At 25.3% G+C, this 20778-nt stretch overlaps 4 protein-coding genes across 8 annotated transcripts; all 4 read left to right on the top strand.

The window, feature by feature from the left end:
* Window positions 1-7569: 7569 nt before the first annotated feature.
* LOC124953272 lies at window positions 7570-9668 on the top strand. 3 transcript variants are annotated; one of them, XR_007102187.1, is made up of 7 exons: window positions 7570-7783; window positions 8016-8135; window positions 8206-8323; window positions 8750-8857; window positions 8931-9021; window positions 9221-9366; window positions 9536-9668. XR_007102187.1 is itself a non-coding variant. In XM_047504400.1 (4 exons), exons 1-4 carry the CDS (start codon window positions 7625-7627, stop codon window positions 8752-8754), a joined length of 402 nt encoding a protein of 133 aa, XP_047360356.1. In that variant the 5' UTR covers window positions 7570-7624; the 3' UTR covers window positions 8755-8959. The 3 variants fall into 3 exon arrangements, 2 of the variants coding, with proteins under 2 accessions (XP_047360356.1, XP_047360355.1); XM_047504400.1 differs by lacking the exons at window positions 9221-9366; window positions 9536-9668 and having other exon boundaries at window positions 8750-8959; XM_047504399.1 differs by lacking the exons at window positions 7570-7783; window positions 8016-8135; window positions 8206-8323; window positions 9536-9668 and having other exon boundaries at window positions 8325-8857; window positions 9221-9479.
* Window positions 9669-10342: 674 nt separating this feature from the next.
* Window positions 10343-13316, top strand: LOC124953271. 3 transcript variants are annotated; one of them, XR_007102186.1, is made up of 6 exons: window positions 10343-10739; window positions 11037-11156; window positions 11249-11366; window positions 12031-12121; window positions 12694-12839; window positions 13002-13316. XR_007102186.1 is itself a non-coding variant. In XM_047504397.1 (4 exons), exons 1-4 carry the CDS (start codon window positions 10581-10583, stop codon window positions 12045-12047), a joined length of 414 nt encoding a protein of 137 aa, XP_047360353.1. In that variant the 5' UTR covers window positions 10343-10580; the 3' UTR covers window positions 12048-12175. The 3 variants fall into 3 exon arrangements, 2 of the variants coding, with proteins under 2 accessions (XP_047360353.1, XP_047360352.1); XM_047504397.1 differs by lacking the exons at window positions 12694-12839; window positions 13002-13316 and having other exon boundaries at window positions 12031-12175; XM_047504396.1 differs by lacking the exons at window positions 12031-12121; window positions 12694-12839; window positions 13002-13316 and adding an exon at window positions 11453-11758.
* Window positions 13317-15487: 2171 nt separating this feature from the next.
* Window positions 15488-19018, top strand: LOC124953543. The gene is made up of 6 exons (XM_047505069.1): window positions 15488-15646; window positions 17740-17859; window positions 17958-18075; window positions 18204-18462; window positions 18703-18828; window positions 18958-19018. Exons 1-6 carry the CDS (start codon window positions 15488-15490, stop codon window positions 19016-19018), a joined length of 843 nt encoding a protein of 280 aa, XP_047361025.1.
* Window positions 19019-19212: 194 nt separating this feature from the next.
* LOC124953273 lies at window positions 19213-20095 on the top strand. Its single transcript, XM_047504401.1, has 4 exons — window positions 19213-19326; window positions 19472-19617; window positions 19755-19887; window positions 19956-20095. Exons 1-4 carry the CDS (start codon window positions 19267-19269, stop codon window positions 20004-20006), a joined length of 390 nt encoding a protein of 129 aa, XP_047360357.1. The 5' UTR covers window positions 19213-19266; the 3' UTR covers window positions 20007-20095.
* Window positions 20096-20778: the final 683 nt, after the last annotated feature.

Below are 20778 nucleotides of genomic sequence, written 5' to 3'. Positions count from 1 at the left end.
TACACTTTTACCATAAAATTTCAACAATTGATGATATTTTTGATAATGAGAAGCAAGAAGCCATGTATGGTTTCGGAACCATCGGAAGAAAGTTCGTATCATCGCATAAAGTTTTTGCTGAGGTAGATAACAACAAATTATCGATTTTGTTAAAGCATCGCGTCAATAACGAATTTATTATTTCAATTAATGCAAAAAGCATTTTTTTTTACAATGACGTATTATAGTATTCGTTAATATCAAATCATCTTGGAAATATGAAAATGTAAGATCTGTTATCGAATGAAGATGTTTTGATACTTAACGATTTTTATTAAAAATTCATAGAAAATCAAACATATTTATTTGTATTAAATAGTATGATAGTAATTATAATCAAAATGTGCATTAGGTATCTTTCATAATATTTTTTGATGTTAATCTATTTATAAACTATCCTTGATCTTAAATCATGAAATATTTTTCTGATTTACTTTTAAATAATTATCTTTTCTCATCACATTCATTTATTATCGTCTTTTTACGAATCTATATCACTTGATATAGATCGTCAACGCCATCTGTTCGATTATTCTTATATATTAAGAATATATATATAAAAGATTGAATTAGTTTCAAGTAAATTAAAGTGTATTCATTTAAATAAATTAATCAGATGCTGATGATTGTTAAAACGTTTAATACATATATTTCTTAAGGTTTTGATTTTTTAATGGTTTATGTCATCAATGAAAACAGACATAATTCTTGGTCGATTTTGACGAACAAGGTTTCATTTTAAAGAAGAAGATTTAATATATGTCGCTTTTTCGGAAGATTTTTGAAAAAGCTTTATTTTCTTTGAAAAAAAGTCATGTTAAAAAATGGTATTTTTCAAGAATAGCTTATGCACAAATAAAAAGCTTTTTTAGAAGTCCGCCAAAAGAACGTCATAGATCAAAGCTTCGTCTTTAAAATGATATCTTTTATTCAATCATTTATATAAATTAAAAATTTGTAGTTTCTTTTAGGTTTTATTAACTAATAAGATAAAGACTACAATGTACAGCTCATTGGCAAAATGACTGGATTCGTAATTCAGGAATTGTAGGCTAGAAGCTAAGTAAATTTCGCTGGTTTTTTTTTATTGTATCGATGTAAACGAAAATAATGAACAAATTTATTCTTTTTTCCTTTTTCGATAATTTAATAAGGTGTTACTATCTAATTTCTTATATTTATTTTTTTCCAGTGATGGCTAACATGAATTTCGCTAGATAGGGCACAGCAGCACTATAATTTTGTTCGATGACAAATGCATATAAAGTATATACATTTGTCAATTATTTTTTCAAAATTAATAATTATTGAACATATTATATTTTATTTTAAATAAACATTAAAATACGAGTTCGTTCCACATTATCTACGAGATTTTTCTCCTAACGTCATTTTGTTATAATTTCTTCTGAAGAAGTTTACTTCATATTACTACTATTACTACTACTATTACTATAATAATAATATATTATGTAATAATATAGTAATAAAAAACAGTATAGTAAAACCTGGTTTTGTACGATCCTTTTTTATGCGATTTTATTTTTGTGCGATTTTATTTTTGTGCAATTTTTTTCGTGCGATTTATTTTTATGCGGTATATGAATCTTAGCGGCGTTAGCACCAGTTTAATGTTTCCTATCAATGTACATATACATGTTGTAGACCTCTGTTTACATATACATGTTGTAGAACTCTGATTACGTAGATATATGCAGGGATCCAGATTTTTAAAAAATTGGAAACACATTTTCTTAAAATAGATATCAATACGGAAAGACGCTTAAAATTCCAAAAAGAGCTGAGATCATGCATGTCTCGCTATCGTGACGTTTACAAGCAATTGACTAGTCGACCGTCGTCACAAAAATTGATCACTGACTTTATGGTACCAAAAAACAAATCAATTGAAATCCTATCGTCAAGCGACGAAAGCGATTTTGAACCAATTCATCACAAGAAGATGCGCGTTTTGGATTACGACAAGTAGCACCAAATTATGTTTTTATATTATTTAATGTATATAATTTATTATTAATATTATTTAATGTATAATTTGAAAACTTCTCCATGTATATGTACAATGAAGAATTAAATATTTTTACAATTTCTTCAGGTCTAATTTAATTATTTAATTTAATTGAAAGCATTCTCTCACCTATTTCATAAATCATTGATGTATTTTCTAAGTCCGACTTTTTTTATGCGGTCCCTGTCCACTGCATAAAAAAAATTTTAGGTAGTATATCGTACAAAGTTGTTTATTATATGTAAGAATTTATAAAATTTCCGAATGTTTTTTTGTACGATTTCTTTTATGCGGTCCCTATCCACCGCACAAAAACAAGTTTTACTGTAATAAGAAGAAGAAATAGAAGAATATGCTTATGTACACATATAATTTCTGATAACAAAAGAAGGAAAAATGTATCATTTTGCTTGATAATATCAACACATGACCGTCCATTTTAGTACAAATGAAGAGAAGTACAAAACGTTTCTTTTGTTTTCGTTCGCTATTGTTTCTCTTTGTCTTATTATCTGATGAAACAGTATAAAAATAAATGTAATACATGTAATACATTTATTTTTATACTGTTTCTTACTCATGATCAGTCGAAGCTAATTGTTTTTATAATATAAAATATGTTAAATAATATCTAAATGTATATAAATAATATTTAAATACACTTTTATTATTATTATTTTATTATATTATATTACATTACATTAATTATTATTATTATTAATAATAGTAATAACATCATGTTATTATTAGTAGTAGTAATAATCGAAGTCGTATAGAGCGGAGTAGTTCTACAAGGGCAACCACGTAAAAAAAAAAGCGCTAGTTCTACCTCATAGGTAGTGTGGAAATGAATTCATGTTTTAATTTGTTTTAAAATAATATAGTATATAAGTATTCACTAATTTTATTTTTAATTTTTAAGAAAATATTGAACAAATTCTTATTTTTGCTGTAGATTTATATACTAATTCTTATATGTGTCAATTATATTTATTATTCTTTATGCATTTATCGTAAAATAAATGCATATCAATGTCGTATCTAGCACGGATTACTACGAGACGCACGCTACCATCAAAGAAAGATACACTTATGAGAGACTGAAAAGTGTGAGTTCACAATTTACTAACCATATTTACTATATCCACACGAAACCAATTGTTATGTATGTGTGAGAAGGTAATAATCAAATAAGCTTATTCACCGATACAATAAACTGATGATGGAGGACAACATTCCGGGATTGTATTCGTAGTTCATATTTTATTTATATCTGTCGTTGAAGTTACATGCGCTTTGAATAAAAGATGGTGAACAGCTTTAATATTGTTGGACATTAGTAGAATTATTTTGCATAATAGTTCTATAAACGTAATATATTCCTTAGAAAACTTTTATATAATCACTTTTTACTTGTAGATGCATTGGGAACTTGTAGTTGCAGAACATGTTTACGCAATTCACAGAACATTTCACAGATTGTATTATTGACAAACTTAAGTTCTCTTTACTAATTGTTATAGCGATTTCTCTGCTCGTTCTTAAGCAAGTATTCTAGAGCGTAGTCGAAGAGCAACTGAAAAAGTTCTTAGTCAATAGATCCTTTTGCGCATGTTCAGAAAAATTAACAGTAGAAGGTATATCTCCCCTCATCTAATTGTTGAGAATAACCATCTGTTTTTATACATGTAGGTATCTTAGTGGTATTACTTACTTGTGTAATAAGTAGTATAACTGTGTATAAGTGCTATAACTTATTCAGTATTACGAAAGAGTGGCGAAACACTTTTATATTGTGTTCTATCGATTAAATTATTATTGTTATATTTTCATGCCACCCTTTTACATAACATGCTACAGCGGTATCTAATAGAAGGCAATTAGAATTTTTAATGAAATAGTAATGGGGAGTGTATTGATTACTTCTCTGCGGATAACATAAGTTAGTTCACTATGCTTCGAGAAGTGGGAGCTTCTTTAAACAACACTTCTTCCGTTCAAATCGATTAGTTTTATTGGGACTGCGTCCTAATCAAAATTATTTACCACCAGATTTTTCTACTTTATATAATAATTGCTTACGTATTATCAATAATTATCCATCAGGTAAACTTTTATTTCCTAAATATGTACATTATTATTAGTTTTATTATTATTATTATTAGAATTATTATATATTGTATTTATTTTGAGATTCATTTCGATTTAGATACACTATAATGTTTCGAAGAGATCTGACCAATTTCGAACAGCACTTTTTGTTTTCGAATCGGCTAGTTGCATTAGTTATAGGTCTACATCCTAATCGTAATTTAAATAATCAATTGTTTCTAGTTTGTTTGGTAACTATTTACTTATTCCCAATAATTGTGCATCAGGTAAAAAATTTTTTCTATTTTTATGCATGATTATTAATTATATTATTATTGGCTATTTCGATATTATAATTTTATTAATTATATCTTTTAAAATAATGTATTCGCAAAGAGATATCTTGTGTCGAATTACAATAAAATGTTTATATTATCTATTTTTATCAACAATTATTAATATAATTATATTTATATGTGATTTATAAAAGTGTTCGTTGACTTCAGTTGTATCATCTGACTACGTTAAAATTGAACTTGCAAACATCTGTGAAATTGCTGCATAAATTATTCGTTACTCTTCTTGTGCTTTTTACTTACACTACTACTTACTTTTCATTTATAACAGTTTGTATCATTCATTTTTGCATTAGCTCTATTTTTACAAATATTAATTATATTAAGCAAAAATTCATTACTTGCAGATGAAAAGAATTTTTGCACGCATTAAATGTGATTATCTGCAGTTTACTGATGAAAAGTTATTGAACATTATAGAAAAGTATACGATACAAACTCAATTGTATACTTATATTATTGTTTGTAAGGATGAAAATGTAATTAAAAATAATTATTATATTGTAATGTTTATTGTTTTTCGTATTATTATAGCTTTCTTCAGTCTCTATATTATTTCAATGACGTTTCCAAGTATTTTAAATGTTCTTCTCTATATTTTTGGTGCGTTGGACGATAATCAATTAACGTTACTTTTTACCGAAAATGATGGTTTATTCGAAGGAGTCTTATATTACAATTTGCTTATTTATCAACTAATAGGAGCCTTTATCCTATTGACGATAGGTAGTTCGTGTTATTCAATATATTTGGTGTGTGTCCAACACGCGTGTTGCCAATTAAGCCTGATAATGTTGGTATAATTCAATTTGAAAAATATATTTATTTTTATTTCAAATATTATCACTTATTACGTATTCATTTCAGTTTTAAAATACGCGAACAATTTAAAATAGAGCAGAAACGTACGAAAATAAATCGTAATAGCGAAACACATCTGGATGAACATGATTGGATGATCGACATTATAAAGCATTATAAAAATGTTACGGAGTAAGTCTAAGACTATATTTTTTTTTGTATACATTGTTTACTAGAATCAATTTTTTTTAAAGATTCGTTCAGTTGATAAACTGTTTTTCCGAGATAACTTATTTGATTGCAGTTTGTTTTGCAACAATCCTTATTGTCTTCGATTTTCTTTACGTAAGTAATAATTTATGAATAAATCGAAAATTCTTATAAAAAATCCGAGTTCTGTAAGTTTTATAATTTCATAGAATTGTATTCAACTTTTTAATGTTAATACATCCTATATTATTTATGAGCCTCTATAATTGTTTTTCTCTTTTATGAATTCAAAATAATCATCTATTTACTTTAATATATTTTTAAACATACATAAGTTTTAGAATAATTTTCTTTCATTAAATCATATAATCATTTTAGATGTATCAATTGTCGGAAATATTGCATAGTTTAATGGAAACAATTGGATGCAGTATTAACATTTTTGTATCTATATTGATCTTATACCTTAACTTTTACATTGGTCAAAACTTATTGAATCATAATGATGAAGTTTTTGATGAATTGTAAGATTTTGCAAAATATAATCGTACTAGCAATTAATATACAAAATTTGACGAATCTGTAAAGATAATATAAATTTTAATAAGTAAATGATTAATAATAATAAGGCAAATTGAAAATTTAATTTAACAGATGGGCTGTTAATTATTTGGTATAAGAAATAATGTATATCGTTTTCCCAGATGTAAAATTCCGTTTTACAATCTTTCTATGGAATCTCAAAAATTGCTGTTATTTATGATTATGAGGAGTATGAAACCATGCATGCTTTCAATCGGAAAAATATATGTATCATCGAATAAAATTTTTGCTGAGGTACGTAGCTACATATTATCCGTTTTTAATGAATCACGTTAATAACGAATGTATTATTTTAGTTAATCCAAAAAGCACTTTCTTTTGCGATGGTTTATTATAATGTTAATTAACTACAATTTATCTTACAACTACAATAATTTGAGACCCACTCTCGAATAGTGAAGTTTTTATAAATTATAGTTATTTAATTTTATAGTTAATATTTAATTTTCATAAAAAATCGGACATACTCACATGTATTAATTAATAAAATAATAATTATAGTCAAAATGTGCATTATGTATTTCATGTATTGTTGTTTGATATTAGTCTATTTATAAATTGTCCTTATCCCTTAAATTAAGATATTTCCTTTTGATTTACTTTTAAATAATCTCATCATATTCAATTATTATCATCGACGACTATTTCTTACAAATATACAACATTTGACTAATTGCGTTATCGATAATATCAATTAAATTGGACTAACTGTAATTGTAAATCTGTTTGATCATTCTTAATATATATAAATATTTAATTATTATATATATTTTTTATTATATATATTATTAAATTATATAATATAGAATTTTACTTGAATAATGTAATTAGATGGTCGTAATGGTTAAAATATGGTTAAATGTCTTTTATTATTACTTAACAGCACCAGAATTATTTTGTACATTGATTTTATAAACGTAATATGCTCCCTAGAAAACTTTTAAATAAATATTTTTTACCTGTAGATGCACTGGAACTGTTGCAGAACTTGTTTTCGCAATTATAGAACATTTCACAAATTGTATTATCCATAAACTTAAGTTCTCTTTACTAACTGTTATAGCGATGTCTTTGTTCGTTCTTAAGCAATTGTGTTAGAGCGTGGTCGAAGAGCGACTGAAAAAGTTCTTAGTGAATATAACTTTCTGCGCATGTCCGTGAAAATTAAAAGACATATTTCTCCTCGTTCAATTATTGCGAATAATCATCTGTCTCTATAGATGTTTCTATTATCTGTTTCTATAGAGGTATTTATAATGTATTGGTATTTGAACGTATTTAACACTACGGTAGTATAGAGGGATGAAACATTTTAACATTCTATTCTATCGATTAAGTTATTACACTTATATTTTCATGTCACCCTTTTACATAACATGCTACAACTGTATCTAATAGATGGCAATTAGAATTTTTAATGAAATAGTAGTGGGAAGTGTATTGATTACTTCACTGTGAATAACATAAGTTAGTTCACTAACTTAGTTCACTAGTTATGGCATCGAGAAGTGAGAGATTTGTTGAACAGCACTTCCTCTTGTCGAATCGACTAGTTCAATTCATATTGGGACTGCGTTCTAATCAAAATTCAAGAAACCAGTTGTTTGTGGTTTCTGCAATCACTGTGTACATATTGCCAATAATTGTCTATGAGGTAAACATTCATTTTCTAAATATGTAAATTATTAATATTTTTATTATTATTGCTGTTATAATTATTATATTTATTTTTATTTTCATACAAATTTGAATAAATATTTTATATTGGCATTCAATGCAATAAACTTATATCAACTATTCTTATACATTTTTTTTATTAAATCTATCCTTGTTAATTATAGCGTATGCATTAACATTCGTTTAGTAAAAATCTTACTTTTCTGCAGCTGTATCAACTATTGACGATGGATTTCAATTTGACAACGACTGTCATAGAGCTTCGAAAGATAGTAGCATTTCTTATTATGATTTCTGCTTATAGTACCACTTACTTTCAGTTCGTAACTGTTCGTATTAGCTTCTTTTTTACTAGTCGAAATCGTATATATTTAAATAAAAAGTATTTATAATTTTTAGGTAAGATTACTTTTATTTCGTATTAAATATGATTGTGAACACATGTCTGATGAGATGGAACTGTTCATTGTGGAAAAATATACGAAGAAAACTAAGACGTATGCATATGCTGTCATAGGTAAGTACAAAAAAACTTAAAAAAAGAAAAAGAAAAACAACTTTAAACAAGGTATTCCAATACTTTACATATTGTTACAGTATTGTTTAGCATCTATTTTATTTCAATAACATCTTCATGCATCTTGAATGTTCTTCTATACCTTTTTGGTACATTGGACAATAATCAATTAACATTACCCTTTCCCATTAATAATTTTTCAAACTCTGGGCCTTTATATTATTTTCTGCTTATTTACCAAACTGGTGCATTTTATATTATGCTGATAATAGGCTGTGTGGTTTTTATATCATATTTGGTAGTAATACAGCACGCATGTTGTCTATTTAGTATTATAATGTACGTGCTAAGTTAACAAATGTTATACGTTTTTAATCTAATTGTTATGAATTATTTAAACGTAATTTTGCATATTATTTATTACAGATTGAAAATACAGCAACAATTTACAAATGATTCAAAATATTTACAAAGACCTTGCCAAGAGTTTCATTGGATAGTAGACCTTATAAAACGTTATAGATATGTTACGGAGTTAGTTCGAAATAAACTTCCATCATTCTCTTTTATTATATTAATTTCTAAAACACATTTTTTTGTTCCTAAGGTATGTGGATTTGATAAACTATTTTTCCAATGTAATTTACTTAATTGTGGTTTTTCTTGGGATGACCATCGTTGTAATTGATCTCCTTTGTGTAAGTATTACGTACATTATCAATCGAAAATCGTAATAAAAAGAAGAATCTTTAATGGTTTCTATCTGAATAAAATAAATTTAATTCAAATTTTTACTATGTATTTCGGTATTATTTATTATCCACTCTAACAAATCGTCGTTAATATGTATGTTTATTATTTAAAAATCATTGTTAAATATTTATTTTTTACTTTTAGATATTTCAAATATCTATATTATTACAAAATGCATCAAAAATAATCGAGTTCACTATCTACGTTATGGGTTCTATATTTACCACATATATTAATTTTTATATTGGCCAAGAGATATTGAATTATAGCAATGCAGTTTTTGAGGAATTGTAAGACGTTACAAAGTTTTTTCTTAACACCATTAATTAATATATAATATTTGACAAATCTGTTAGCTAAAATTAATCTTATGGATGAAATGTTTAAAGTTCACAAAATGTAATTTATCGGATGAGCTATTAATTATTTTGGTTGAGAAACAATATATCTTTTTTGCAGGTGTCAAATTCCTTTCTACTTATTGCCTATAAAAACTCAAAAGATATTGTTATTTATGATAGCAAGAAGCATGAAGCCATGCATGCTTTCGATCGGTGGATTATTCGTTTCATCGCATGAAGTTTTTTCTCAGGTATGTAGTAATAAGTTGTTGATGATGATAATATCTTTTTTAACGGCGACTTTTATTTTTCAGTTAATACAAAAAGCAGTTTCTTTTGCTATGATGTATTATAATGTTCAATAACTCCAAGTCAGAATTGATAAATGATAATTAATTGTTATTACTATACGTAGTAAAATTAATTAGTATCAGATAAAATGAAATGTATTTACTTCTATTAAATAAAAAGTATATATGCCTTTTTATTGTTTATAAAAGATTTAATTATTCATGAGATATTCTCATTTGTATTAATCAAGACTATGGTATTTAAGATGAAATTATTCATTGTGCATGTCCACATACAGATTTTCAATATAATGAAAAAATATAATGAAATTCAATATTATATATAATCAATTTTTTTTTGTAAAGTGCATTCACTTTCTGCAAAATGTTTTCCTTTTTTTTTTTTTTTATAATTATACAACATTTGACGAGTCACGTAATCGATATAATCAACTATACCTCACTAATGTTTTCGTATCGATTTGTTAGCTTCTTCTTAAGCAAATGTTTTAGATCGTGGTCACTGAGCGACTGACAATGGTTTCAGTCAGCAGACTCTACTGCGCATGTCCGTGAAAATTAACAGTAAAAGGTATATCACCCCTTGTTTAATTGCTGAGAATTACCATCTGCTTAAACACATATGTAGCACGCATAAGTGGCATGTGGCAAGTCGTATTATAAAGTGTTTGGTATTATGAGAATAAAGAAAATAAAGAAAAATTTTTAAGTTGCGTTCTATAGATTTAATTATATTTTCAAAAACGTTTCCTGCTACCGGATGTAATAAACAGCAATTTGAATACGCAATGAAAGAAAAACGTGGGGTTCTTTATTTTCTTTGATTCAGTAGTAATCTTCAGATATATCAGAATGTCCCTGAGAGGTCTAAGTTATTACGAACGACATTTCTTTCTTACAAACCGATTAGTTCAATTATTGATTGGTCTGCGGCCTTCTCGAAGTTCGAAAGGGCAGTTGTTTCTTGTTTCTATTGTAACAATTTTTTCATCTCCAACGATTGTGTATCAGGTAAACATTCCTATTTTGATATTTCGTATAAGTATTCGTTATTTAATTATCGTTATGTAGTTATTATTATCTATATTTTTATTTATAAAAAGATATATTTTTATGTAATTATATAATAATAATTATTATATTAATATTTTTATCTTATATTTATAGTTACTATTATTATTATTATTATATTTACGTTAGTTATTCTATTTCCTTTTTCTTTTTTTTTTATTTTGCTTTAATTCTTATTTTACTTAATTATATTATTTAATATATGACCACATTTGTCAATATGTACTTTTATTTCAGTTTTATCAGCTATTCACGTTGGACATGACATTACAAGTCACCATAAAAATTCTGCAAAAAATATTATCAGGGATATGTATTCTCTATGGTTATAGTACATCATACTTTGGCTTCGTAACAGTTACTATATATTTTTCCTTTTTTCATATTTAAAAGAACAAAAAAAGAAAAAAAATATTTAAATACGGAAAAATAATATCATCTAATTTTAGATAAAATTTATAATCGCTCGTTTTAAGGATGATTACGATCAGCTGTCGGATGAGAATGAATTGAATATTTTTGAAAATTATACAAAACAAAGCAAATTGTATATGTATGTTATCATAGGTAAGAATGTCAATTGTCTATGCCAATGTTAATGAAGAAAATTTAATTATGATATTATAATTATATACAATTTTTTATTGTTTTAGTTTTCTCTAACTCTTATGTATTTCTAACTATATTTCCATGCATTTTAAATGTCTTCTTTTACATCTTCGGTAAATTGGATGATAATGAACTAAGATTACCTTTATTTATTAATAATGTATTAAAACCAGGAACGTTATATTATAGTTTGCTTATTTATCAAGTGATATTAGTCTTTCTTTTAATAACAGTAGCCAGTTTATTTATATCTTTGTATTTGATATTTGTACAACACGCGTGCACTCAATTCAGTGTTATAATGTACGTGTTTAATTTTTGAAGTACTTATTCATATTTGTTTTTGTTATAAGTATTAATTGTAAAAGAGAATATGCATTTTATAAAGTACTATTTTCAGGCTGAAAATTCGTCAACCATTTAAAAAGGATCAGAAATATATAGAAAGTTCGTGTAGAACATCTCGTGAAGAATATGATTGGATAGTCGATATAATAAAACGTTATACAAAAGCCATCGAGTTAGCTGAACAAAATTTTTGTTTTTTTTTCTTTCTTTTTTGTTTTTTGTTTTCCTTTATTACATCTCATTGTAATTCATTTGTTCTTTTTGTTTGTTTAAGGTTTGTTGATTTGTTAAACAAATTTTCCAATAAAACTTACATAATAATATGTTTCTTTGCGATGCTGATCGTTATCTTTGATTTTCTTTATGTAAGTAAAATATATTTGCAATAAGTGACATATGCGTAATAGGTTGCTATTTATTCGATCGGTATTTTACACATTTTTCATTAGTATTTTAAATAAATAGTTAATATTTATAACAAAAAATATTAGTAGATAATATAACTGATATTACATCGATGACGTACCTCGGTAAAATTATTTGATCAAAATATTTATATATACTGACCTACTTGTGCTCTTTATTCAATCAGTATTTTAAATATTTTTAATTAGTATTTATAATAAAAAATATCAATACGTAATATAGCACGTTGTCAATATAACACCGATTAATACAAAAACTGTTAATATTTTAATTACAATATTTGTAAATATCAAATTATGATAATTTGTAATCCTGACGAAATACTAATGCAATCTTGACATATTAATTATTTATATCGATATTATAATATTCATAGATACTGAGTATTTATATTACGAAATATTTACAATTAATTATCTTTGTAAATGTTCATTATATGCCGTTTAAAAATTAATATAGAAATCTTTCTTTTCTTCTTTTATATGAATTATACCATATGATTTTCTTTCAGATATTTCAATTATCAGAGATATTGCATAATCCATTAGAAATAATAGATTGTTGCATTATCATTGTTGGCACAATTGTAATCTTATACCTTAATTTTTACATCGGACAAAAACTGTTGGATCATGGCAATGCAATTTTTGAAGAATTGTAAGTTTCTATAAAGCTTCGTTACTCCGATTATTTATTTATCTAACATGAATAGCAATATAATAATCTTATTCAATGGATTAAGTTAGTCCGATAAGTAAATTATTAATTATTTTTTACAGAAAAAGATTCAACAATTTTGTTCTTTTCTTTTTTACACAGACGTCAAGTTCCGTTTAATAATCTTACCATAAAAACACAAAAAATGCTGTTATTTGTGATTGCGAGAAGCATGAAACCATGCGTACTTTCAATCGGAGGTATGTTCATCTCGTCGTATGAAGTTTTTTCTATGGTAAGTAAAATTAAATACTCGATGTTCGAAGTATTTTGATAACATTGAATCTGTTCTTTTAGTTAATACAAAAATCATTATCTTTTGCGACTGTATATTATAGTATTTGTTAACTTATATAACTTATGTTGCAACAATGAAATTGTATTTATTAAATAAGATGTTGATAGTAATGATTAAAATATGCATTATCTATGTTGAGTATTAATTGTTTGATGTTAAACGTTAAATTATGCATTGTATTCGTTTTTTTGATCATAGATACTTTTAATTCTTGACTGTGTTCAATTTTTATCATCATTCAACTTTTTTTCACAAGAATAGAAAATTTAGAAAACTGTTTACGCGATAAAGTTATTTAAAAATACAATCTACTATCAAATAGGTGTTTGTTTTTTTTGACGTGTCCCGTTCTTATTTAAGGTTGTTCACTGTCTCCGGTTTTTCAATGATTAATGCAAACAATTAATCCAGATGTAATTTTTCAATTTTTTTGATTTCGATAAATAAGATCTTACTTTAAAGATAAAGGTTTAAACCTTCATTATTCATCAATATCAGTCAAGAATTACGTCTGAATTCATTATTAGGATAAACTCCAAAATGTTGTTTTTGTTGTTCTTGACATTTTTCGTATAATGGCGCTCCTTGAAATCTGCGATGAAAGGAACGAAATTTTTATTTTCATTACTAATTTTCATATATATGCTTTTGTGACGTGTGTTTTGTTTCCGTGAACTAGCAGATTGCTTGTTTGTTTTTTTTTTCTTATTTTTATTTGATATTTAGTATTATAATCAATTATTAATTATTATTTTTGACAAAATAGAAAATCTTGTTTTCTTTTGTCTTATATTATTTTAAATACCTATTATGTTATATTTATTATCGACGATACTATGCATGGCCTTGAAAATTAAAAGTTTAACGCATAGCATCCGGTTTTTGATTTATGTAATAACTATTGTATTATCAATAACATTACATCAGGTAAATTTATCTGTTCTTAAGATACATTTGATTATTATTATTTTTATTATAGTTACTTAATTAGTGGATTTATTTTTTTTTTTAATAAAAAAAAATATGTAATCAAAAATTTAGTAATTTAGTAAAGAAATGTCATTGCATTTTATTCAATAAATAGAAAAGAATTATCAGTATCGATATTTATTTTATTCTTACCCTTTTTTTAATAAATAATTTTTTGTAAGTATTTATGATTAAAGATTATAAAAAATAATATAAAAGAAGGATTTGCATGCTTTGTCCATAAAAAATAAATATTTAACCATAACTAAATCATTAATTAATTAATGTATTAGTTTGATCATAAGTAATGTCATAAGTTTCACTATAGAATATTATATATAAATGTATATATGAACGTAAATATATAGGAATGTATATGGACATTACATTCCTCCATATTATTTATTTTTTAAAATATTCTTTTTTAAATATTTTTCTCATCAATTCTATTGTTTCAGTTAATACAAAAACCATTATATTTCTTTACGATGTATTTACAGTATCCACGTTGTAATCTTATATTATTTTTTGACAATAAAAGTTATGACATTTATTAACCAAATAATATAACTTATTTGATTTAAATTAAAAAAAAAAATTAGATTTCAATCAAATTTAGATATAAATAAAAAAAAGGAGTTTTCCAGTGTTTTTTGCAACACAAATATACTTACTTGTGTCAATAGTATCACGTATATTGTGCATCGAAATTTTATTTCATTCTCTTGTAATTATGATTGACATTTAATTCATCGATTTGTTTCAACATTTTTCAAAAGAAAATCTTCGCTTTGTATATCCGAACGATTTTCTTTTTTTTACAAGTATGAAAAATACAACGGATTGTGTAATTTGTTAAAAAAATCTTTTAGTACACTGTTTATTTAGTACACTGTTTATATGTTGCTTCTTCTTAAGTGATTGTTCTTTACGGTGGTTGGACGCTGACTGAAAAGAATTGAAATCGATCAAGCGCATTTCTGCGCATGTCTCTTCTAACTAAATATCTAAGATATAGCAACCCTCTTTTTAATCATTTGGGAACGATCATCTGTTGTTACTATACATACAAAAGAATTCATCGTACCTTCGAGTATTCGATACTATAATTTTCAAAAAGAAAAAAAAGTATCATGAGGGTGATTATTAGAACGTTACATTCTATGGATTCCAATAATTATATGGTTCTTTTTTATGTGTTAATATTTTATAAACCGTTATACCTATTGCAAAAAGAGGTCAAATAGAATGCGTAATGAAGAAGCAACATCAAGTTTCTTCTTTATTTCGTTTCAATAAACACGAGATTCACTGATTAAAAATGTCTCTGAGAGGTCTAACATACTTTGACCAACATTTTCTTCTTTCGAATCGACTATTGCAATTTCTAATACGCATACGCCCCGAACAAAATACGAATGATCAGTTCTTTTTGTTTTGTGCTGTAACCGTTTACGTATCGCCAATGATATTACATCAGGTAATTACATCAGGTAATACAAGTAATTAGATCATGATTATCCATCATCGATTTAAACAAGATTATTATTTATTATTAATAATACTATTTAAATAAATAAATACGCGATCAGAAATTTAACGAGGATATTCTTCATTGTATATACAGATGAAATTGTCAATATCGTATCAATTAAGATATTCATTTCTTTTTAGGGGATTTATTTTTATTTTTCTTTTTATTTATTTTCTTTTATTTCTTATTCAGTAAACATTTTTATGAAATATAATATTTAAATGTTTAGTGCCAAGCATGTTCGATTCCAAAACTTATAAACGGATTCATTTTTCGAAAGATAATTGCTTCATGGATTCTTGATCACAATTATTAACATCATCTCGCTTGAGATCTTAAATTTGTTTATGATTTATCTCTGATTGATGATGGCTATTCGAAAAAAAAATATGAGATTTTAACTTTATCCGATAAATTTATTTATATAAAGAATACAATTGAAATATACTTTTTCCATAATATAAGTAGCCTCCTATTTATTGGATCAGTATTTTTAAACATTTTTAATTAGTATTCAATATAAATTGTGAATATTTATAATGAAATATTAGTACGTATTATAAGTGGTCAGCAATACACTATTGTAGATAACTAAAAAAAATTATCAGTATTTTTATTATAATATTTGTAAATATAATAATCTATCAGTATATTAAATAAACATTAATTATTTATAATCAACCCCAGATATAACCGGGACATTTAATTATTTATACTGATCACTTATATTACATACTGATATTTTATTATAAATATTGATTAAAGTATTCATATACCTATATATTGATTATTTATTTTACAAAATACTTATTAACAATTAATAAAAATATTCATCAAATACATAGAAGTGATATAAATAATTCTTCAGTTTTGTCTGAGAATTCTATTCTTAAACAAAGACTAATCGTCTATTTGTATTCTTTTGTATTGTATGTATCTATATATATCTATATGTATATCTGTGACACATATATATACATACATATTTATACACGCGCGTGCGCACACACATGCATATATATTCTTTTTACGCAATCATTATTTTTGTGATATCCATTCTTAGAATCGTTTCTTTAACATTTCTCTTTCATACTATGCACATCTAAATTTATAGTTATCTAAACATTCTTTATCTGCATCATACATATTGTTTCGTTGATTTACTCATTTCTTCCACTCATTCTACAATAATAATAGTAATAACAATAACAACAACAATAACATCAATAATAATAATAACAACAACAATAATAATAATAATAATTATAATTAGAATGAAATATAACGATAACAATAAAGTTTTCTTAGAAAAAATTTTCAAGTTTCGGGAGAATGATGTGTGGATGTTTATATTTGTATGTAAGAGCTAAGGAGATGAGAGGGATGATAGTGAGTGAGAGAGAGAGAGAGAGAGAGAGAGAGAGAGAGAGAGAGAGAGAGAGAGAGAGAGAGAGAGAGAGAGTTTGTCAAAGTGGAACGTAAAATTGAATATTTCAAATATTCATTATTACGTGCCCACCACGTTCAATACTTTCATTTTCGTTTGTCACACTATATAATTTCTAAAGAGTATCGAAATGATCAGAAATAATAAATAATTAAGTAAATATTTAAGAGTGACGAGAAAATTTAATTATATTATATAATGTATTAGATATAATATATTAGACTGACTAATAAGTAATGTTGTTATTTTTCATACCACTATTTATATATTGGCATTTCTCAACTTATTAAATTTTCAATGTGCCGTGAAATGCTATTTACGTCGAAGGGTAAAAAGTTAAAAATAATTCGTAAGTTTTACAGAAAGTTCTCGTAAAGCTGTTGCTCATAAATAGAGGCTTATCTTTAAAACAATATACATTGACACCAGTTTCCATTAGATTTTTACAAATTTTATATTAATATTAGATCGATAAAAAATTGAGAAACATTGATTTAAACAATCCCAGTCTTTTTATATCAATTATTTATATGAAACAATATTTATTTATTATCACGTAATATTTCGAATTATATTTAATAATATATTCCAGTTTTATCAGCTTTTCATGTCGGACTTCAATCTACAATCGACTATAAGAGTTCTGGAAACAATGATACCTGGTCTATTTGTCGTCTATTGTTATTTTAGCGTTTACTTTGATTTACTAACAGTTCGTATTAATTATTTCTTCTTGTCAAAAAAAGAAAAAAAAAGAAAGAAAGAAAGAAAGAAAACTAATTCTTACGGGAAAAAATATGTCGTTTTAAGGTGAAATTATTGTACGTTCATTTTAAACTTGATTATGAGGTGCTATCGGACGAGGAGGAATTAAACATTATGAAAAAGTACACAAGCCGAAGCAAATTATATGTGTATCTTATAGTGGGTAAGCGAAAAAAAAAGGAAGGCAAAAAAAAAGGAAAGCAAAAAAAAAGAAAAAAGAATTTCATGTAAAAAATAATTATAATTAACATACAATATTTCAATGATGTAAATATCTTCTCGTTATTACAGTTCTCATCGTTCTCTATGTTATTTCAATAACGTTTCCAAGTATAATAAACGTTTTTCTCTATATTTTTGGAACATCGGATGATATTAATTTAACATTACCTTTTCCCGTAAATAATGTTTTAAATGCGGGATTGATATATTACAGTTTACTTATTTATCAAATAATAGCACTCTTTATAATAGGAATAATAGGAAGTGCGTGTTATTCATTGTATTGGGTATTAATACAACACGTATGTGGTCAGTTTAGCGTTATAATGTAAGTATGTGTTTTATTTAAAAAGTATGTTTATTTTTATGTTAAATAATATCTATTAGATTGGGTAATAATTCCTTTAAAAATTTTATATATTATTATTTATAATTTTATATTTTGATATAAAAAATAATTTACGATTAATTCGATATTATGTATGTAAACGTAAATATTGTTTTGTTTGCTTTTGTTCCATTTTTTTTCTGTTTTTTATTTATTTTTTTTGTAACATATTCATTGTAGGTGGAAAATACATCGACCTTTTAAAAATGACAAAAAACATATAGAAAATGATTGGTGTAATACAACATCTTTGGAAGAGTGGAATTGGATAATCGATATAATTAAGTGTTATACAAGAATCACGGAGTTAGTGAGAAATAATATTTTCATGAAATTAATTTTTTAAATATTTCCTTTTATTTTTTCTCTTACTCTTTTTCAAAGAATTTCAATAAACAATATTAGATATTCTAAAATCGTATGATTTAAACATAGGTATACGATAATGCAATATACTTTTACATATGTTATTAAGAACAATATGGTGAATACATGAAATATGAGAAATATGTATCAGAAAATTCATAGTTGAAAGGATATTATTGAAAAAATATCTTTGTTTTACAATTAAAAAATCTCATCCTTAAATTTTTATTTAAGAATTAAATTTTATTAAATTTTACATTACCACAAGAGCACCTTTGCAATATATTAAATACGTTCCTTTACTATATATTATGATAATAATTCTTTTTTTAATTTTTCTGTTCAAGACTTATTGATTTGATAAACGATTATTGCAAGATGAATTACTTAATTGCAGTTTCTATTTCAATGATACTAGTTTTCTTCAATTTTTTATATGTGAGTAATAATACAATTATTTGATTCATATGTACATTTGCATATATCATAAAAAATTATAGAGGAATATTTTTCTTTTTTTCATTTATATTTAATCATTATCTTATTTTTAATTTTTAATTTTTAATGTTTTCTTTGCTTTCAGATGTTTCAATTATCTACGGTATTGCAAAGTTCAAGCGAAACAATCAAATATATCACTTACATGGCAGGATCAATTTCTGTTATTTATATTAGTTTTTACGTTGGACAATTGCTTATGGATCACAGCAATGAGACTTTCATGGAATTGTAAGACTGATATATACATACATATATTTATATACAGCTAAATGCCATATTCAATTGAATTAATTTAAAACGTGTTCTCATAAAAAAGTTATTAATTGTTAAATATGAGAAAAAAACCGAAATATATTATTTTGCAGATGTCAAATTCCATTCTATACATTATCCATAAAAACTAAAAAATTGCTATTATTATTATTAATAAGGAGCATAAAACCAAATGCGATTTCAATCGGTGGTATATTTATAGCATCGCACGAAGTCTTTGCGACAGTAAGCAGAATGTTGTTTTCAATCATTTTCAAATACTTTTTATATTAACGAGAATTTCATTATTCCAGTTAATACAAAAAGCTTTTTCCTTTGCTACGGTTTATTACAGCATGTTATAAACCAAAACGATCTTACGACAATGGAAATATGAGACCAATTATTATACGCTGAAAAGATTCTATTTTTTCTCCAAGAAAAATATAAATATACTCACATTAATTAGATATGATGACAGTCATAAGTAGTAAAGTATATATTGCTTATCAAAATTTCCATTGTATTTTTTTAATCGTATTGACATTTCCATCACCATATCTATATTTCTTAAAAAAAAAAAAAAAAAAAAAAAAAAACAAAAAAAAAAAGAGTGCACTTTATATTTCTGCAGAATGCTTTTTCATTTATGTTACACTTATAATACACATTTATATTGGATATGAGGAGTTACGTTATCAAACCAACTGAACTGTTTATTTTGACATATGCTGCTCCTTCTTAAGCGAGTGTCCCTTACGGTGATCGGACGCCGACTGAAAAGGGTTACTATCGAGCGACGCTTTTGCGCATGTCTCTCGAATTGCAAAGACTAAGCATACAACACCTTTCTTTTCAATCGTTGGGAATAACCACCTGTTTTCATATTTTACCGTATTTCCAAGTATTCGCTATTAAAATTGTCGAATGGGGAGAAATATTCGAACGTTACATTCTATAGGTTTAATAATTATGATACTTTTTTTTGTATTAATATATAATAAAGCGGTATACCTACTGTCATAGACGGCAATTAGAATGCACAACGAAGAAGATGGGTAAATTTTATTCATCAACTCTTTTTGGTAAACACAAGACACATCAGAATGTTACCAAGAAGTCTTAATTACTATGAAC

This window comes from Vespa velutina, chromosome 12, assembly GCF_912470025.1.
Source record: "Vespa velutina chromosome 12, iVesVel2.1, whole genome shotgun sequence".
Classification (NCBI taxonomy): domain Eukaryota; kingdom Metazoa; phylum Arthropoda; class Insecta; order Hymenoptera; family Vespidae; genus Vespa; species Vespa velutina.
This window is presented reverse-complemented; position numbering and strand designations above follow the sequence as displayed.